Raw genomic sequence first — 20,009 nt, forward strand, 5'->3', positions numbered from 1 at the left:
CATATTTCCTTAACCTGAGCTGATGACATTTATCAGCATTTGTCATTTATCGATATTTAGTCTATTAGCTTGACCACTATATGCTTGATTAAGCCTGAAAATCTGATTTTCTGTTTCCTAGAAATCAGGTGATTTCGGGTAATCAGAAACCTTCCATTCCAATCTCTCTGAATAGCAACAACCAATTAGATGCCTCCCCCTCCCCTTCTCAATGCTCTCTTACTTGTGATGTAATCTCTTGTATAAAAGCTGTGTATCTTGACTATTTCTTTAGCCCTCCTACCACGAGCTTATCTCATGATGAGACGGCTCACCCTTCTTAGGTTTCAATAAACAACTTTTCTGTTTTCTATTTTGAGTGATCTCTAAATAGTCATTTTGGGTAAGGGTCTTCTACATCCCTCACATTAAGATCACAGATCTAATACTTCAACAATACTATATGATGATCAGTTCTGATGAACGTGGCCCTCTCCAACAATGAGATGAACCAAATCAGTTCTAATAGAGCAGTAATGAACTGAACCAGCTACACCCAGTGAAAGAACTCTGGGAGATGACTGTCAACCCCTACATAGCATTCTTAATCCCTCTATTTTTGTCTGCCTGCATTTCTGATTTCCTTCACAGGCTAATTGAACGCTATTTCAAAGTCTGATTCTTTTTGTACAGCAAAATAACTGTTTGAACATGTATACATATATTGTATTTAATTTATACTTTAACATATGTAACATGTATTGGTCAACCTGCCATCTGGGGGAGGGGGGTGGGGGGGAAGGAGGGAAAAAGTTGGAACAAAAGGCTTGGCAATTGTCAGTGCTATAAAATTACCCATGCATATATCTTGTAAATAAAAAGCTGTAATTAAAAAAAAATTAAAAAGAAAAAAAAATAGAGGGAATGTAAGATTCCTTCTATTAAAAAAAAATTACAGATCTAGAACTGAAGGAGAGCTTGGAAGCCAAAAAAGCCAACATATTTTACAGGTTAACCAAGTAACTGAAAAGTTTTGTGCCTTCTCCAGCATCACATAATAAATGTGCAATAAGGCAGGATTTGAATCCAGATCCCCTGATTCTCTTATTTTGTATATTATCTCTCAGCTCACAACACACATTTAAGCCCCTAGCTCAGTGCTTTATCCACAATACACAGTATTCTCAATAAATATTTGATGATGACACCGGATGAAGTTTATAGATTTTGGCTGCAGGTCTCACCCTATCACCGCTTGGCCCACATTCTCTAAGCAAACTCCCTGCTTCTCTTGGGTTTACCTTGAACAGATATGGCACCAGGAACATTTTGAGGAAGAATTCTTGGGCTCAATCAGTAAATTGCTTGGCCGACAAAAGCTCAGCATTTAGAACATTATTGTGCAATAAGGTGACAAGCAAGGTATTGAGAAATATCCATCCTCATTCAGAGAGAGTACTATGGAGACTGAATGTGAATTGAAGCACAGTGTTTTCACCTTTGTTGTTATTTTTTCTTTCTCATGGTTTTTCCCCTTGTATTTTCTTGTACATCATGATGGAAATGTTTCTTAAAATTGCACATACTTAATCTATATCAGATTGCTTTCCTCTTGGAGGAGAGGGAGGTAAGTGAGGGAGGGAGAAAAATTTGGAACACAAAAGTTTTGCAAAAATGAAAGTTGAAAACTATCTTTACATTCATTTGGAAAAATAAAATACTATTAAAAATAAAAACAATAAAATAAAAAACAAGAGAGAGAGAAATACCCCCAAACACATTTTAGAAAGAAAAGTTTATCTTTTGTTTTTCCTTTTTTTTTTTTTATTAGGACAAACCTTAAGGCCTTAATTCACAATAACATTATTCACATTGTTATATTTTAAGTCAGCAAGAGGTAATCGATCAAGTCATTAGATCTGAAATGTATCAACAATGGACTTGGCTAAGACTTCATATAAAAATAACTGAAGGGTTACATCCTTTACACAACTGTTAAGGACTAACAAGTCTATGATTCTGTAATTGCATCTGTCCAAAACACAAACAAACAAACAAAAAAAAACAATCCCCAAATCCCCAAACCACATATAGTAGCATTTGAGCTTTTGCTACTTTAGACCTTCCAGTTAACAATAGTCAGTTGAGTGCTCCTCCCCTAGACCAATTAGTGTGTCAAGATGTGTCTGGAATGACATTCAGTTATGATATTACCTTTTTCTGAGCTGCAGCACATGTCAGGTTTGGCACATATTTTAAATCTAATTTTTCTTTCTTTTCTCAAGTATTGAGGCCCATTCTTGCTTCCACAGGATGCCATCAGGACAACTTGTGTGGCTGGTTGTGAAGAACATGGAATCCTTGGGAAGTGGAAGGGACCTCACATACTACCAGTTCAACCCCTTCATTGTACAGATCAGGAAACTGGCACCTATGGGGGCTGCCATACAGGTCAGAATTTAAACCCAAGTCCAACAACCTTTCTTTACGTCACCCACCTTGCTGCCTGCATCTCTCTTGCCATCACTGGTGTCATTTGACAACCTTGCACAATATACCCACATACCCAATACTATTCAAAGGGTGGGTGACAGATAGGATATGGAGAATGCCCCCAGCAGGCAAGGAAATAGCATTTACAGCTAACCTCCAAGTCACATTACATCTAAGGTTTAAGTGATTTCTTTACCACGGTCATCAGTCTTTTCAGTGACAAGAGGATAGGAGAGAAAGAGAAAAAGATGGGGGGAAGGGAAGGGAAGAGGGGAGGAGAGGGAGAAGGAAGGGAAGAGGAAAAGAGAGAGACAGAGACACAGAGAGAGAGAGAGAGAAAGAGAGAGAGAGAGAGAGAGAGAGAGATAAAGAGAGAGAGAGAGACAGACAGACAGACAGACAGACACAGAAAGAGTCAGTGACAGAGGAGGAGGAGAAAGGAGGACAAGAGAGGGAAGAAGGGTGAAACAGAGATAGAGAGAGATGGGGGGGCAGAGAAAGAAGATAGCCTCCTTAACAATAGGAGTCAAGATGTATTTTTGCTACTTTACCTATTAGAAAGAATTCCCCTCTCCCCATTTTTAAATCCTACCTTTAGATAGGGTAGTATATGGCTCATCTCTGAGGACTTTCCCCTTTCCTCCCTAGGGTATTTCTTTAGATGTGGTGGCAATAATAAGATCTGAACACATTCCATTTGTTCCCTTCCAATAGCTAGCCAGAGGCTGACACCCTAGAAATGAGGGTTATTCTCTATTTGTTGCCTCTTGCACCACAGAGGTCTATTCTGATACTGCTAAAATTGTTAAGGACAATCTCCCCTTACAGGGCCAGCAAACAATTTAACATTGCTGGATTTTATTGCTGGTGAACTCAAACTCACAACTTTTAGAAATGCAAGTAGAAGCCCTGATCCCACTCTAGGTAATTTTGCTGAGATCCAAGGCAAGGGACAAAGAATAACATCCCTGCCTTCCTAATACACTAGCAATGCAAACCTAGGACCAGGAGAGGCACCTTGGAATGAGTGGTAGGAGAACCTACCAAGCACCTCGTACTTAATACATTGCCCTTGTTCAGAATAGGGCATTCAAATATTGGTTGCTAATGGGCAGAATGTTCAAAAAAGCAGTGTCAGGACAATATTTATTAAACCCAGAGCAAAGTCAGACTTCAAAATCCAAAAAAATTTTTTAAATGATTTTAAACTTTCTTTAATGTCTAACAAGAATTCCCCTTTTTAGAGAGAGAGGAACTGCATTCTTCCTTTCATCTCAAGCATCTAATACTATCAACTTTGGGATTCTTGGACTGGATTAAGTAAATTGCCTGGCCAACAAATGCTCAGCATTTAGAAAAACATTACACAGGTGCATTTTCTCCATTAAGAAAATCTCCTGAAATTGCTTTTTGCGATATAACTGAGTTGGAGTGGGAGAGAAATCAAATTCTCTCCAATGTACTTATGAAAAAAACAAACAAAAAATGAGTCTTCCCTCAGTTTTTATAGAAATAAAAAATAAAAATTAAAACCCAGAGGTATAATTTTGTCATCAAATTTTAGTCTTTACAATTTTTGCAGTCTGTTAACTTCTCTATTCTTCCTGTCAGCATTATGTAACATTACTGGCAACTCAGAAATGACAATTCCATCTACAATCCATTAATTCATTAGAGATTAAGACTTTCTCTTCAATTGCTGTCTAAAACCACTCTTAAAATTGTATTGTTTTCCTCAACCCCTGTCCCCCTTTGCAGATTAAATTCTTATTTTTATTCCTGGGGGAAATGGGAGGCCAGGGATGTCCTGGTTACCATGGAGCCACTCAGTGCCCCTTTATGCACAAATGAAGAATGGCTATTAGGAGGGGTCCCATTTCACATGCCAAAGAGCTAACAACTGGCCAATTGTTATCAATTAGGAATTTTACAAAATGAAGGTGCAATTCAGGAAACCAGTTCTGGGTTCAGGTATACAGCTGGATATCCCTTGGTTTAAGGAAGACACTTCTATCTTCATAGGTCTCAGGCATCAATTTAGCAAAAAATCTGGCTTCTGATACCCAAAGAGCTTAAAGTCTCCTTCAAAACGTGCATATAGACGGCGTATGTCTCTTTTGCTTACTCCCAAGAAGTAGTGTTCCACCTTGGTTTTGTTATACACAGTAATGCCTGGAGGAATTGTTGGGTAAGATACTAGATGATCAATCCCAGCTTCCTTCAGGATATATGGAGCATCTTCCTCCAAGGTCTCATGATGTCCAATCACGTTGTAGTTTATTTCACAGGGTGCACAAAGTTCTACATACGTTACCCAATGAATTATGTGGTCCCCAAACTGAAGATCTAACCACCTATGGTTTGGGTCCCCCAGGTAACGCACAAAGTCCTCAAACTGAAGACCCCTGGTTTCTGTTCGATTCTTTCTATATTTTCTAATGATTCCAGGAGCTATTTCATGCCGATACCAAGGCTCAAACCTAGGATTATGTACAAACTTGTCCTTAAAAGCAGAAATGAGTCTTTCAAAGGGGTCTCTTACGATAAAAAATTTGAAGTATGATTTCAAGCTAAAGAAAAAAAAAAGGAAAACTCAATTAGTAAATGAATGAAGGTAATTTTTACAATAATAACATGAAAAAAAACTCTGTTTAACTTATGTTTTATGGTTTCAAAATGAACAGAGGTCCTTTTTCATCTGCAAAGAAACATCCTGAATGAATCAAAAGGCTGATTATGTTAAGTCTTTATAATGTAGTTTAAACTACCTAAAAAAGAAAAGGGAGGAAAAAAAAAAAAAAGAGGCTTAGAGTTTAGAGTATAGAAATGTATTTGATAAACATCTGCGAGTTTAGTTTCATGAATCTGTACTCTAAATAGCAGTATAAACTGGATAGATAGGTGATACAATGGATAGAGTGCTAGGTCTGTAGTCAGGAAGATATAAGTTTAAATTCAGTCTCAGACAGTTACTAGTTGTGTGACCCTGGGGGAAATCATTTAACCCTGTTTGCTTCAATGTCATCATTTGTAAAATGAACTGGAGAAGAAAATGGCTAAACCTCTCCAGTCTTTGCCAAGAAAACCTCCAAGAGGGTCTCAAAGAGTCAATCATGACTGAAAATGACTAAACAACATAAATTGGACAGGATCAGAATTCATGAAAAACATGGCCCTTTGGAAGGTGAAATATTTAAGGAAATATTAAATTAGTGACAACCTTGTAAACAATTTTTTTCTCTCCTTAGCCATTATTCTAACTGGGCCAAATCTAATTTACAAGTAAAACTAACCAATTTCAATATTGATCTGAATATAGGCTGGGCACTACTAAAATTAGATCTCTTTGAAAAAAAGAAAAAAAAGTAGAGGTACACTGAAAAAAAGAACTAGGTTTTATTCAAGTCTGAGTCAAGAAAAAATGTAATGTATATTTGAATGAATGTAGTATATGGTACTCTGTAGACAGAGAATTACATTTTGCTTTATTAAAAAAAGATAAATGTGTTTATGTAGCAAATCTCTATTCTTTCAATTACATATGTCTGATATGTCTAACTTGTGGGTATGGATTGCTCCCCACAGATCACTTGGTTAGCACTATCACAATAACAGTAACAGCAACACATGTGTCAGAAATAATGGAGAAAGCCAGTACAGAATTGTCCTGTAACTAAAGCTATTAACAGTTTTTTTTAATGGCTTTATTTTTAACACAGATTATATAAATGAAACTTGGCTGCAATATTTAAGGAGGTTTCCAATATTCTGAAGGATCTAAATTTTAAAAAATACTTATCAAAAAGCAGGTAAAGTCAACATTCTCTGAAGTTTGTATAATAAGAAAAGCAAATATTTTAGATAATTTTTAAAAAGGGGGAACTCATATCAAAACCTTTTATGCTATGGTAAATTTTAAAATACTGAACATGTCTGGCTCTGATCATAATGACAATTTGAGATTTATTTATCATCTGATTTCTTATTGTTTACATAATCTCACATCAAGTTTGGCTCACCAGGGAATAAATATCTTAATTAACAAGGAGGGAGAAAGAGGAAGGATGATGATCCTTTCTTATGGACACTTCTCCCCTTCAAATATTAAAAGGAACTTTGAATCAATGGCTAATGAAGAACTGGATTTTGTTTTGTGGTTGTTTTTTTTGTTGTTGTTGTTTTTTTTTTTTTTAATAAAGACTGATTCTATCAGTATTTTAGGAAGTAAATGTTAGTCAGTTTTCATTTTACTCTTAACACCTTTCTCCCTTAATTTAGGAAAAATCTCTTACCGTTTCTGAATTTCAGAGTCACTGAAAGATGACAAACGTGGTAGGCCATTTTTTTCATGGTCATGCACTACATTTTCTGGGATCTCTTCAATGGAAGGAAAAACTCCTGGGAAACAAACAGAAAGAGACAATCTGCTAAGACCCTTTCTTCCAACCAAAAAGGGTTGCAGGCCCTACTTCCATTGCCCCTTCCCTTCAGTAGTTTGTTTTCAAATCTAACTTGGAGAAAGTCTAAAGACACTTAGATATTTAAATGTATCAACTTCTGGAAGGAGAAAGAAGATAATTTCTACGTTGGTCTTCACTTTCCTTATCTGCAATATAAGAAAGAATCCTGACCAGTTCCCCAAGAATATGGGGTAGTATGACTAGAAGATAATAATCCAAACCGGCACACAGAGGGCCAACACAGTGCTAGTTCTAAGTACCCTGGCTGTGATTATCTGAACAAGTGCTCCAGGTTATTTCTGGAATGCTGGGGGAGACAGTTATTCCTGGCAACTCTATTCACGGACTCTGGACAGTTTTCCCTCTGGAGGATTTTGCTAACCTATCATCACCAGCCCTGAAGAGCTTTCCTATCGGATCTACAGGTTTAGCTAGGGAGTTCCGGTTAGTCATCTTGTCATTGTATCACTCCCAGAAGCTGTGATGCTGAATAGAGATCCTAAATTAACAAACTGAGAAAAAGTTTTAAATAACCCAGTAGCCAATTGGGGAGGGGGAGTGTCAATTAAAAATGAGAAGCAAATAGAATATGAAAAACTGATGAAGCTGGATGGAACCTGGAATGAATTTAAACTGGGTTGAGTCAACAATTAAAGAGGACACAATTGCTGTAGTTATATAACTAAGGATCTTTTATTCCATTTCTAAAGATCTGTAGTGTTTATTATGGCCTGAAATTGTAACAACCTGCTACAGTACCAACTCTGAGCCCACACTGACAAATATGGTAATGTAGACACTGGTGGGACAAAGGATATGACTTCAAAAGAGAATGCTATGTGACAGATTCTTCCCATGTTTGTACTTCCTTGAGTAGATGCTTACAGAGCTTAAAAAACTTGAATAATAATAATAATTACCATTTACAGGTAACTTTAAGGTTTGCAAAGTACTTTATAAATATCAACTCATTAAGAAGTAGATGCTATTATCATCATCTCCATTTTATAGATTCAGAAAGTGAGGCCAAGAAAGGTTAAGTGATTTTTGGTCAGGTCCCTCAGCTGAGAGTCAGGATGTATGGATCAAGCTGGCTTTAATTCTATACAAGAATGATATCAAACAGGAATAAATTATTTTGATTATAATGAAAAGTTTTAACCCAATTCTTTGTTACCCCTTTAAAGCTTTCTCAGTGTTAATTCTGCCCTGTAAATTTATAGTTTAAAGAACTTCATATGGACCAGTACAGAGAGTACCAGATATTATGTCAAGAAGACCTGAGTTCAAGACAGCTAAGTGGAGCAGCAGATAGAGCACAGGCTCTCAAGAGGACCTGAGTTCAACTCTTACCTCAGACACTAAAAGTGTGATCCTAGTAAAGTCACTTAATTCTGATTGCCTCCAAAAAGAAAACCTCGGTTCATATTCTGCCTTTCACCCTTCTTAGCTATAGTTCTAGAATCTCTGCATACCTCAGTTTTCCAGTCTGCAGAATGTAGATAACACTTGTAGAAAAGATTACCACACTGGTTTGAATCCAAGTCCTATCACTGACTTCCCTGTGTGACTGTGGGTAGATTCATTTTTCGAATCTAACTTTCTGCATCTGTAAAATGAGTAGTTTGGAAAGAGGTCTCCTCTGGCCTTAAGTCCATGATCCTTTGAATCCTCCCTAGACAATCTAGTCATTGTCTGCAGTCTTGAATGTTTTAGGATTATTGTGTCATATGTTCAGAGGTGAATAGGATCTTTACAGATGTTCAAGACCCCTCATTTTACAAATGGGGAAACTAAGTCATTAAGGAAATTCAATAACATATCATGGGTTATACAGCTAGGAATTGTTTGAGGCAGGATTCTAAACCAGGTCTTCCCCATTTCAGGTCCATTTGCTCCACCCACTCCATCAAATTCTCCATGCAGATGTCCTATATAGGCTCGCTTATTTACTTGCTCATAAGGCACAGGATGCTATGAGGAATTATTTCAAGCACGACTCCAAGCAACTATTCATTTTTCTCTTACGTAGCTTTGTGCAAATTAGTCATCTATTTTTGTTCACCAACTAAGACTCCTGCCCCTGTAAGTAGATGTTTATTTCTTCAGAACACTGTGACTCATCCTACCATGGCATACTTAGGGAGACATTTTTATATACTCATTGTCTTAGACGTACATTGCAATTTCATTTTCAGATTGCTAAATTGGACATGCTGCCAAAATACTCATTCAGGCTTTTATGCAACATATCTCTTACACTGATGATGAACTTTACGATTGAAAGGATAAATGCTTTCATTTTTCTTTTTTCTATTCTTGTCCCACTTTAAAAAAAAATGCAAATGACCTAAAACATTTAAAGTAATTTACCTACATAGACTGCAATCAAGACTTAGTAAGGAAAGTATAAAATGCTGCCTAAGGCACTTAGATTAAATGACTTATCCAAATTCACATAGCAATCAGAGGCAAGATTTGAACTTATAACTTTCTGACTTCAAAGAAAGCCCTTTATCTGCTATACAACAGCTAGGAAGTCCCATTGGGTCACTGTTTGAGTCCTGATTGACTTAGATTGAATATAAATAGCAGTAGTTTCTGCTTTGGACAGAAACCTGGAGGGTCTTCCTCTCCCAGGTTCATTCATTCATTCATTTATTTATTTAGTTTTGGGTTGTTGTTTTTTTGACTAAGTAAAAGAAGAGATTCTTTGCCTCAAATGCTGCCTAACCTTAATCACTGAATGAGTGCAACCTCAATCAAACTGAGACCTGTTGAAGATCTTAGCTTAAAAAGGCCAAGATCTCCCTTTACATCCAGGACCATCTCCAGTCATCCTGATCTATATCTGGCCACTGGACCCCGATGGCTTTGGAGAGGAAGGTGAAAAACCACATGGCCTTGCAGAGCCCTGCCTCCCTTGAATCCAATTCAAACTTGCATGTCATAGCATCATCTCTCTGATGTCATGGTCCTCTTCGAGAAGGAAGGGCAAACAACACCAGCAAGCTATATAAATAATAGGTTGGGTGATGGAGAAACAAAGTGGATTTCCTACTTCTATGTTTGTTTCTCTTTTTTTGAGCTCCCATTTTTGTTTACTTGAAATATGCTCCTTTCAAAGATGAAGGAATTCAATGGATTAAAGTAAAGAATTACCCTGAATTATAAAAGAGAATAATGACCATTTGTGAACTGATGTTTAAATAAGCAAATTCATGGAGCCTTGAAAAGGGGGCTAGCAAGCCCACTATGTTGGCATATAAGGGTACTTCCACTCAGTCAGTTTGTTCTCAAGTAAAGTCCAATTTTTGAAGGTACTGACATCTTTATATGTCAAGAGGGTGAGAAAGATGTATACTGGGAAATCAGAACAATTCCTTATTTATAAAGCACTTAGCACAGTGCTTGGCATATATTTGGTGCTTGAGAAATAATTGTTTTCTTCCTCTCTTTCTCATCTCCTGCTCATGCCCAAACATTTTGTGAGGGAGGTCACTTCTCACAGTAATAGAAGAAAAAAGGAGTTAGCCTAACATAACTACAATACAGACTGACATATACCAAATTTAGAAATCCAGTAAGGCAGAAAAACCTGATCATTGACCAATCAGTCAGGCTGCTTGAAGTCAAGATTTATCTTGGTTTTCCCATTCAATGAGATAACAACTATAAAACATTTTACAAACTTTTAAGTACTATACATATAGATACCAGCTATTAGTGTTATTTAGGTAAATTAATATTACATGCCTCCTTTTAAGGACACATTAGTTTCTATAATTAATTTTACTAATTAACCAACCAGTTTAAAATGGTTTTGATCACAAACAGAATGGAAAATATAAATATTTTCAAAGCTACTTTTGGAGTAGAGAATGTTTCTTCAGAAAGATCTTGAGATCTTTGAGATCAGAAAAGGTCCTGAAGTCAAGAGGACTTGAGTTCAGACTGGCCTCGGACACTTAATACTTACTAGCTATGTGACCCTGGGCAAATCACTTATCCCAATTGCTTCAGAAAAAAAAGTTAAAAGATTTCACCTCTACCTACTCCTTTCCATCCTACGCCCCTCCCTTACCCAAACAAGACATACCCATATCAACCCAGACCTGAAGGTCCCTCACATACCATTTAAAACAATCAGAACTTTTTTCCACTGTGTATTGCCCACTTTGGGAGTTTGACAGAAGAGGATCTTGTGTTTGTCGCAGACAAATATTCGGTCTAAGACAAATTTTGAGACTGTGGTGTGAGAGAGATTCCTCAGAGCTGCATCTCGGCAGACGTTTCTGAGTAGTTCCAGACGCTCCAGGTGGACCATGGGCTGGTTAAGCCGGTTTCCTGAAAGCACTTTCCCAGTTGGCTGAAGATTTAAAATGAGGCAGATGAGGTACAAAGACTTGAAGCTAGAAAACACAAGGTATGGTTTGGGGATATGGCAAATGACTTAGAAATTGGAAATAGTAGAATCAAGCCTATATGTTCCCAGAGGCATAGATTTAAAGTCCTTTGAAAATTTACAGATTTTAGAACTTTTTCAAGACTCACAAATTTTAGAGCACTTTCAAGATTCATAGATCCCTTTCAAGGGCCTCTTATTTAATAGATGGTTCCTGTAGATGGGCCTAGAGGATTTAAATAATGTGCCTAAGGTAGCATAGTTAATAAGCATCAGGGGTTGGATTTTAACTCAGCAGGGTCCTATGGTTCAAGAGCCAGTGTTCTTTCTGCTGCTCCATACTGTCTCCAGGCCTACCATGCTTCCCTGATTACTTTCTTAGATGACATGTCCATTAAAAGCAGGACTCTTAACATGCTTGTCTGTGTAGTTGTTCCAGTGGGGCCTAAAGTACTCATCCATCACTTTTCCTGACATCAAGTTAAGTGGATGCTGAACCATAATTATGTGAATGTGAGTGTGTGTATGTGTGTGTGTGACAGAGAGAGAGAGAGAGAGAGAGAGAGAGAGAGAGAGAGAGAGAGAGAGAGAGCACTACTCATCATTCCATGTGAGTGTTCTACTCTTTCACTTCACAATAAATGGATGAGGTTCTTTACCAATTACTGTGCTGATGGCATATAAGGTATTATTTCCTAAAAGCATAGGAATCTTTTCATTCAGAAGTTGCAATAATGCATGCTGTTCTCATTTCATTTCTCCACTCCCATCTCCTAATTCTTCAAGTGTTTATGGGTTATATAATTCTGAATTTAAATGCAGAGAACAAACTAAAAACCAGGGCCCATGTATATATAATAGTGAACTGGGGGATGATTTAGGGGGTACAGATTAAATCAGTGGTGTGCTGGTAAATATTTAATAATAACCTCTTCAAAAATATGTATGATGCACCTTAAAATTTAATCTGCATTATTAACATTTTCTCCATCACTTCTTATCAAAACAATAAACCAAACTCCAGTAGTGTTTGTTGATTTCCAAGGTGTAAAGGCTCACACTGAAAATTTAACAATTGATTTTCACCCTCAAGGTAGCTCTAGTACAATCTCAGATTGATTTCTATGATAACAAGTGCCTCTGTGGCAAAAATATTTCTAAATCTCTAGTATTGTAAGTAGTTATTTAGTAAAAACAAAATCTCAGTAAGAAAAAAGTACTTAGACAACTCATTCTCTCTCTTTTTCTCTCACACACATACACACACAATAACTTGAAGCTATTATCTTTCAATAATGCTAAAGGTTTTTAATTTTGTAACAAACTCTTAAGATTTCTAGTAATACCAGATAAAATGTATCTGTCTCTTCAATGTTTAGCAGTGTTCTAAACACAGAGCAAAATTTTGTTTTAACTATAGATAATAGGAAGGATAATTGGAAACTGCTTTGATAAACACAATAACAAAATTTGAGAGTTGGAACTGATTTTGCAGCACATCTGGCTCAATATTTTGTTTTGGAGATGAGGAAACTAAGTCTCATAGAAATTAAATGACTTGCTTACATATGCACAGGCACTAAGTCACAGGGCTAAGGTTTGAGTCTGGTTCCTACCATCTAGGTGGTACAGTAGATAGAGTGCCAGGCCTAGACTAAGGAATACCTCTGTTTTTGTAGTGGTTAGAAACTGGAAATTGAATGGATGCCCATCAATTGGAGAATGGTTGAATAAGTTGTGGTACATGAATGTTATGGAATATTATTGTTCTGTAAGAAATGACCAGCAGGATGAATACAGAGAGGCTTGCAGAGACTTGCATGAACTGATGCTAAATGAAATGAGCAGGACCAGGAGATCATTATACATTTCAACAATGATACTATATAAGGATGTATTCTGATGGACTTGGCTCTCTTCAACAATGAGATGAACCAAATCAGCTCCATTTGTTCAATAATGAAGAGAATTACACCCAGCAAAAGAACTCTAGGAAAGGAGTGTGAACCACAACATAGCATTTTCCATCCCTCTGTTTTTGTCCGTTTGCATTTTTTATTTCCTTCTCAGGTTATTTTTACCTTATTTCTAAGTCCTATTTTTCTTGTACAACAAAATAACTGATGGACATGTATACATATATTGTATTTAACATATACTTTAACATATTTAACATGTTAAAGACATGTATTGGTCTATCTGCCATCTGGGGGAGAGAGTGGGGGAAAGGAGGGGAAAAATTGGAACAGAAGGTTTTGCAAGGGTAAATGCTGAAAAATTACCCATGCATATATCTTGTAAATAAAAAGTTCTAATAAAAAAAGGAATACCTGTGTTCAAACTTGATGTCAATACTTACTAGTGAGTGACTCTGAATAAATAATTTAATTCTTTTGCTTCAGTTTCCTTATCTGTAAAATGAGCTGGAGAAGGAAATGGCAAGCCACTTCTTTGCCAAGAAAATTCCAATTGAGGTCACCAAGAGTGGAAAACAACTAACAACAATGACAAAAACCTGTGATTCCAAATTCTATAACCTTTGTGCTGTACAATTACTTCCTCTTGGTAGCAATGATGCTTTTAATGGAGGACTTTGTATCTGATGGTTAAAACTGTCTGTTTATGAAAAAGAACAGGTTAATCTAATAAAATCAATTAAATTGAATAAAAAAGGTGACCACCTTTTTTATGGTTTTTTCCTAGAAAGAAAATGCAGTCAGCAGGGAGAAATAGACTTCACAGTGATTGCCAGACATTACTATATTTCTGATGACACAGAAAACAGAGCCTGGATAAATGCTATCACAGCATCTGGTTAATTCCCCAAAAAGTGGCATCCAATCCCAACTCCAAATGGTAATTCAAAGACTAACATCAAGAACCAAGTTTCAAAGCTAAGGAACTTTTCCATTGGGGATACCCTTTCAGGCAGCTAGATGGCACAGCAGGCTTCAGATAAAGTCTGAAATCAGAAAGATCTGAGTTTGAATCTGTTGCTAGACATAAACTAGCTGTGTGCTCCTAGACAAGTCACTTATCTATGGTCTGCCTCAGTTTTCCCATCTATAAAATGGGAATAATAATAGCACGTGCCTTCTAGGGTTATTGTGTATATTTTTTAAAAGGAAACTATTTTTAAAAGGTTTTGCAACCTTAAAATCACTATATAAACACTAGCTTTTTAAAAAAAATCTCCACTAGCAGAAAACTAAGTACAGAGATGGAAAAAGAACACATATCCTTCATATTAAAAATTTTTCTGCTCCTAAATGTTAGTTGCAAAAAAGGCTTAGATTAAACATAATCCTCCAGACATTCCTTAAAGAAAGGGCTGTTCCTTGTGTCCAAAGGAAGGCAAACATTTAAGTTTAAAATCTTTTTTCTTTCTCTAGGAGAGATACTCTTCTAATCCCCATTTCATCAAAAGAAAACACTATTACTACTGCTAAGGGTTTAAAAAAGGATAAAGTTCAGCATTAGAGATTTGAAGAAATAGGTTAACCCAAGATCACATCTTTCTAGCATTAGATTAATATTTAAATCAACCAATAAGAAGCATTTATCAATCCTTAGAGTGTAGCTGCTAGGTAGTACAGTGGATGGAGTACCTGGCCTGGAATCAGCAAGATCTGAGCTAAAATCTAACTCCAACACTCACTAGCTACGTGACCCTGATCAAGCTATTTAACCTCTATTTGCCTCTGCTCCTCATCTGTAAAATGGGGACACACTGGAGAAGGAAATAATAAGATACTTCAATACCTCAGCCAAGAAAACTCTAAATGGGTTCATGAAGTCAGAAATGCCTGAAAAATGACTCAACAATAACATCACTAGAGAACTAATAATTTTCCTACCCTTTCTTTAAATTAATCTTTCAAACTGTCCTCTTTCCTCTCCTCGTTCTACAACCAAGGTCAAGGCTGAAGTCTTCTCTATTGGTCTTCTCTAATGGAGCCTCAATATCTGTCTTCTCTGAGAAGAGAAGTTCTGGAAAGGAGTGGGCTAATTACAACTGCAGTTACAAATTCCAGGTTTAAAAAAAAAAAAAAAAAAAAAAAGCAAAGCAGACAGAAAAGTGGATTCTGAATAAAACATCAAGGGAGATCTCATTTTGAATGTGCCTAGCTCCATAATGTGGGGCAGAGAAGTGGTACAGTGAATAGAACACAGCTCTTGGTGTTAGGAAAACCTGAATTCAAATTTGGCTTCAGACACTTGGTTTTGTGTGATCCTAGGCAAGTCACTCAGTCCTGTTTACTTCAGCTTTCTCATCTGTAAAGTGAAATGGAAAAAAGTAAATGGGCAAACTACTCTAGCATCTCTGCCAAGAAAACCCCAAATGGGCTCACAAAGAGTAGGACATGACTGATAACAACTGAACACTCACATCTTATGATGCTCTAACTTCTTCCTTTCTCCCTTCTTTTTGGACTGAAAATAGAAGCTTTTAATTTTCTTAATGCTTTTCTTGTAACCAGTGCCCCAACTTACAGAATCATATACTACTGAGGAGAGGAAGACCAAGTAACTATTAAGGATGTCAGTTTGATTTATTTGCCTTTCTGTAACATCTTCATCCTCGTCCTGCATTGAACCTGAATCCCTGGAGGCTTGAATAGCAAAGCACAAACTCTGGTAGATCCTCCCAAGCAGACAAGACTGCAACTATGTATTTGGCCACACTTAAAATTTATTAATAGAATGTAAGCTTTCTGGAGCAGGCTATTTCCATCTTTGTATTTCCTGGAAATGAACACAATTGGGACTGAATAAATACTTCATAAATGCATATGAATTAATTAATCTCAAATCAGCAGAAAAAAAATCCTAAGAAAGTTGACCACTTGGAGAGGATTTGTTTTGTTTTTGCCACAGAAACTTGCAAAAGTGTACAAATTGGCAGCAGCATCAGGAGAATCATAGAAACAAATTTACTGACTTTTTGAGTACTGAAGTATCTCCTATAGGAGAAAATCCTGGCTAATCAATGAAAAAGTTCATGAATTATTTTATTTTTTTAAGCATATGGTTAATACTAATTCCAAGCATTTTCACTGGCTGCTATACCCCATACCTGAAATTCTCTCCCTCAACATGATTTCATCTAAGTTCCAGAGTAAATAAAGCACTGGGGCTGGAGCTGGGAAGATTTGAATTCAAATTTGCCTTCTGACACTTATCAGCTGTGTGACCCTGAGTAAGACATTGAACTTACTTTCCTTAGTTATCTCATCTGCAAAATAAACCAAAGAAAGAAATGGCAAATCACTCTAGTATCTTTGTCAAGAAACTCCCCAAAGAGATCACAAAGAATTGAACATGATTGAACAACAAAAGCACATATAGTAGGTGCTTAATAAATATTTATTGACTACCCGAAAGGTATTTTAAAGCCTGAGAATTCAATTATAACAAAGGAAGTACTCTTGCTTATTGTCATGTTATTCAGAATTGTGGAATGCTCCAAAACTTTGTTCTGTGATGCCCTACTATCCTACTGCAGATACCTTTTTTTTTTAATAGCAGAAGAAACAAAGGTTGAGGGAGGAGGAGGAGAAGGCCTAAAGAATTTGACAAGTGAAATTTGGGGGCCTGACTTTGGGCAAATTATCTTGGGTCTCAGTGTCTTTATGTGTCAAATAAAGGAGCTTGACTGGGTGACCTCTAAGGTCCTTTCCATCTCTAGATCTTAAAGCCTGATAGGATGTAAAATCTGCCTTCAATATCCCTTGCTTTTAATGTCATTCCCCTACTTGGTAAACTCTAGGGGCTCCCTAACACTGACAGGACAAAATTCTCTTCTTGGCAGTCAGAGCTCTTCATAACTTCTCCTTTCCCCTTTCTACTCTTCTTATGCCTTTTAGCCCCCATATGCTCTGTGATCTAGTGAGATCTTCTTCCTTACTGCCCCTCATTTAAGATACTCCATTTGCCAACTCCAAGCATTTTCACTGGTTGCCCCACATACCTGGAATTCTCTCCCTCCAGTTTTCCCTAGCTTTCTTCAAGTCCCAGCTAAAAACCAACTGCTACAGAAAGCCTTTACAATTCCCCATTATTTGTAATCTCTCTTCTGCTGATTATCTCCAGTTTTCTCTTCTCAATGGACTGGATCAGGGACCAAAAGAGGACAACATTAGCTTTCATAAGGCCAACCAAAAAATGTCATAGCAGTGACATGAGGCTAAATTGGTTATACACATTGCTGATGTAAGTTAATTCTGTTTTCCCCTTCAAGTGTTTCTATTTTAGAAAAAAGGAAAATTCTTAAAATGACTCTTTGAAGACACTTTATTTAATTCCTAAATATAGTTGTATTATATAAGTATATATATATATAATACATATATAATAGTACACACATATATACATACATACTATCCACATCCACATAGATATATACACATGTACATAGTACAAAGCTGCATTGGTAAAGGGAACATCCTCATTGAAGAGTTCCTTATATAATAACATTATATTGTTATAACAATATATCATATATTATTATCTCACATAATATGCAATCAGAACATTATGAAATGACAAATATTCAATAATAGATAAGGTATGCTATTAATATGTATTATGTAATATAATATTAATCTAGAATTATTTTATTTTAATATGTTATGAAATATTATGTCACATAGTATTATCATATAATATGTAATTATATAATAATAGCTAGTACTTATAGCACTTGAAGGTTTGCAAGATATTTAACATATATTATCTCATTATATCCTCACAATAATCCAAAGAAGTGGGTGATATTATTATCCACATTTTACAGATAAGGAAACTAAGTTTAATAGAGGTTTAAGAAATTTATCTAGGGTCACAAAGGGTCTGAGGCAACATTTAAACTCTTGTCTTCTTGACTCCAAATTGTACATTTTATCTATTCTATCTATACCCATTATATTTGATTTTATACAATAAAATCATCTCTAATCCTATATTTATTTGTACATTTAAATTTTTTATATGGGCTTATATACTATCTCATACATAGATCTTATTACCAGAGGTGCTAGAGAAGGGAAAGGCCAAAGTTCACCTGCCCTTGCTAATTCAAGGTCATTTCATAAAGTGGATGGGGGTATATGGATAGGTATACACACCCTCACATACTCACTTTATTTATAGGAATACTGAATATAATTCTTCCAAAATGGCCAGTTTTACTTCTGCTTGCCCCATAAACCAACTAGGCTTCACTGGACCAAGGGCACCAGAATCATCTGACCCAACCTTTGAAGAGATTCCACACATGTTCTGCTTCTTTCTTTTCTTTGGTCTCTCTCAGATCATATCTCAGTTTATTTCCCTTCAAATAACCTCTTTGGAACCTTTGGGTTCACAAAGACACAACACAAACACACACACACACACACACACACACACACACACACACACACACACACACACACACACACCCTGCCCTCTTCTTCTTCCACACTGCTTGGTTCTTGGTGAAAATAAATCCCTCTCATGTTTCTTTCACCCTTTCTCTCCCACTTAAGAATCAAATCCCAACTCTATTCATGGATGATAAGTCTAAAGAATAGTCCTACCTACTTTTAACTTCAATTTTGGAAAAGAAAAAAAAAAAACTTTTGGAATGGTTCTGAGTTTCTAAATGATTTGAAATCAATTTCCAAGTCTTTGAGAATACCCAAAACTCCCATTCTGAAACTTCATTAACTTTTTGTTTTCCCTTCTTCTAATTAAACTTGCTTTTTTCCCTTATAGTATTTTTTCTATTATTTTTCACTGCAAATATATGGCTAGATTATGGGTTATATAGTATACTCCTGTGGGAACCTGCGAACCTAATCACCCATTTGTAAAACTGTCTCTAGTTAAAATTTCTTCCATGTTCTAAACAACTGATTTACAAATTAGGAAACACAACCTGTTGGGGACTTCCTGGACTTTCACCAAACTTTAATACTTCCACTCTTTTTACTGAGTGGTTGGGAACTGGGTTGAGAAATGAGACTCTACAGAGTTCTCAGATAAGGAAATTCCCTTTACCAAGGCAGATCTGCAATAGTATTGCAATTGGAAGTCAGCTATAATCTTGGAAAAGTTCCTGGAATACTGAAAAATTGTGACTTTTCCAAGATCACACAGTCAGTGCATGCCAGATGTGGAACATGAACCCAGATTAATTGGATGTAGTCTGACACTACTCACTTTTGCTACAAACTTTTCTTTGTTCTCTCCTCTCACCAAATAATTTCTTCTCTTCATTCTTTTCTTCTTCTCTTGTCATTTTATCTTTTGGAGGCTTATGAACTCTTTGGAAGATCTTATATAGTTTAAGTAACGAACTCAGATCATATTAGTCAGCTAAACAACTGTCAACTAATTTCTGTAGTCATTCTTGATTTGAAATTCTTCACTTGCTTTGCTCTTTTCTGAATATCATACACTTTACTAGCACTCTAATGTTACAGCCTAAATGTCTCCAGAGTTTTGTAAACTTAATGATATCAATTCCCTTGCAGAACTGAAAATCTGAAGCCTCTTAGTGTGTGATAAGATATCCTTTTCCTCCTTAGACTATACTTGCATTATTCACACTGTGGACTCTGGGCAGGACCCATTTGTTCCTGTGTTATCTATAGAAATAAGAAGCACAGGGTTGCTTCTTATTAATT

At 36.3% G+C, this 20,009-nt stretch overlaps 1 protein-coding gene across 9 annotated transcripts in view; it reads right to left on the reverse strand.

The window, feature by feature from the left end:
* Window positions 1-1,755: 1,755 nt before the first annotated feature.
* The window catches only part of CHST10 (carbohydrate sulfotransferase 10), a 49,191-nt gene continuing 30,937 nt past the window's right edge, over window positions 1,756-20,009 (reverse strand). For all 9 annotated transcript variants that reach the window (XM_074300405.1, XM_074300411.1, XM_074300409.1 and 6 more), the window contains 3 exons: window positions 11,067-11,301; window positions 6,765-6,870; window positions 1,756-5,042 (listed from right to left, as the gene is read on the reverse strand). In XM_074300405.1, the coding sequence (XP_074156506.1) occupies window positions 4,505-5,042; window positions 6,765-6,870; window positions 11,067-11,301 (879 nt within the window). In that variant the 3' untranslated portion in view covers window positions 1,756-4,504. The remainder of the gene's footprint in view (window positions 5,043-6,764; window positions 6,871-11,066; window positions 11,302-20,009) is intronic.

The sequence above is a fragment of the Sminthopsis crassicaudata genome, chromosome 3, assembly GCF_048593235.1.
Source record: "Sminthopsis crassicaudata isolate SCR6 chromosome 3, ASM4859323v1, whole genome shotgun sequence".
Classification (NCBI taxonomy): Eukaryota; Metazoa; Chordata; class Mammalia; order Dasyuromorphia; family Dasyuridae; genus Sminthopsis; species Sminthopsis crassicaudata.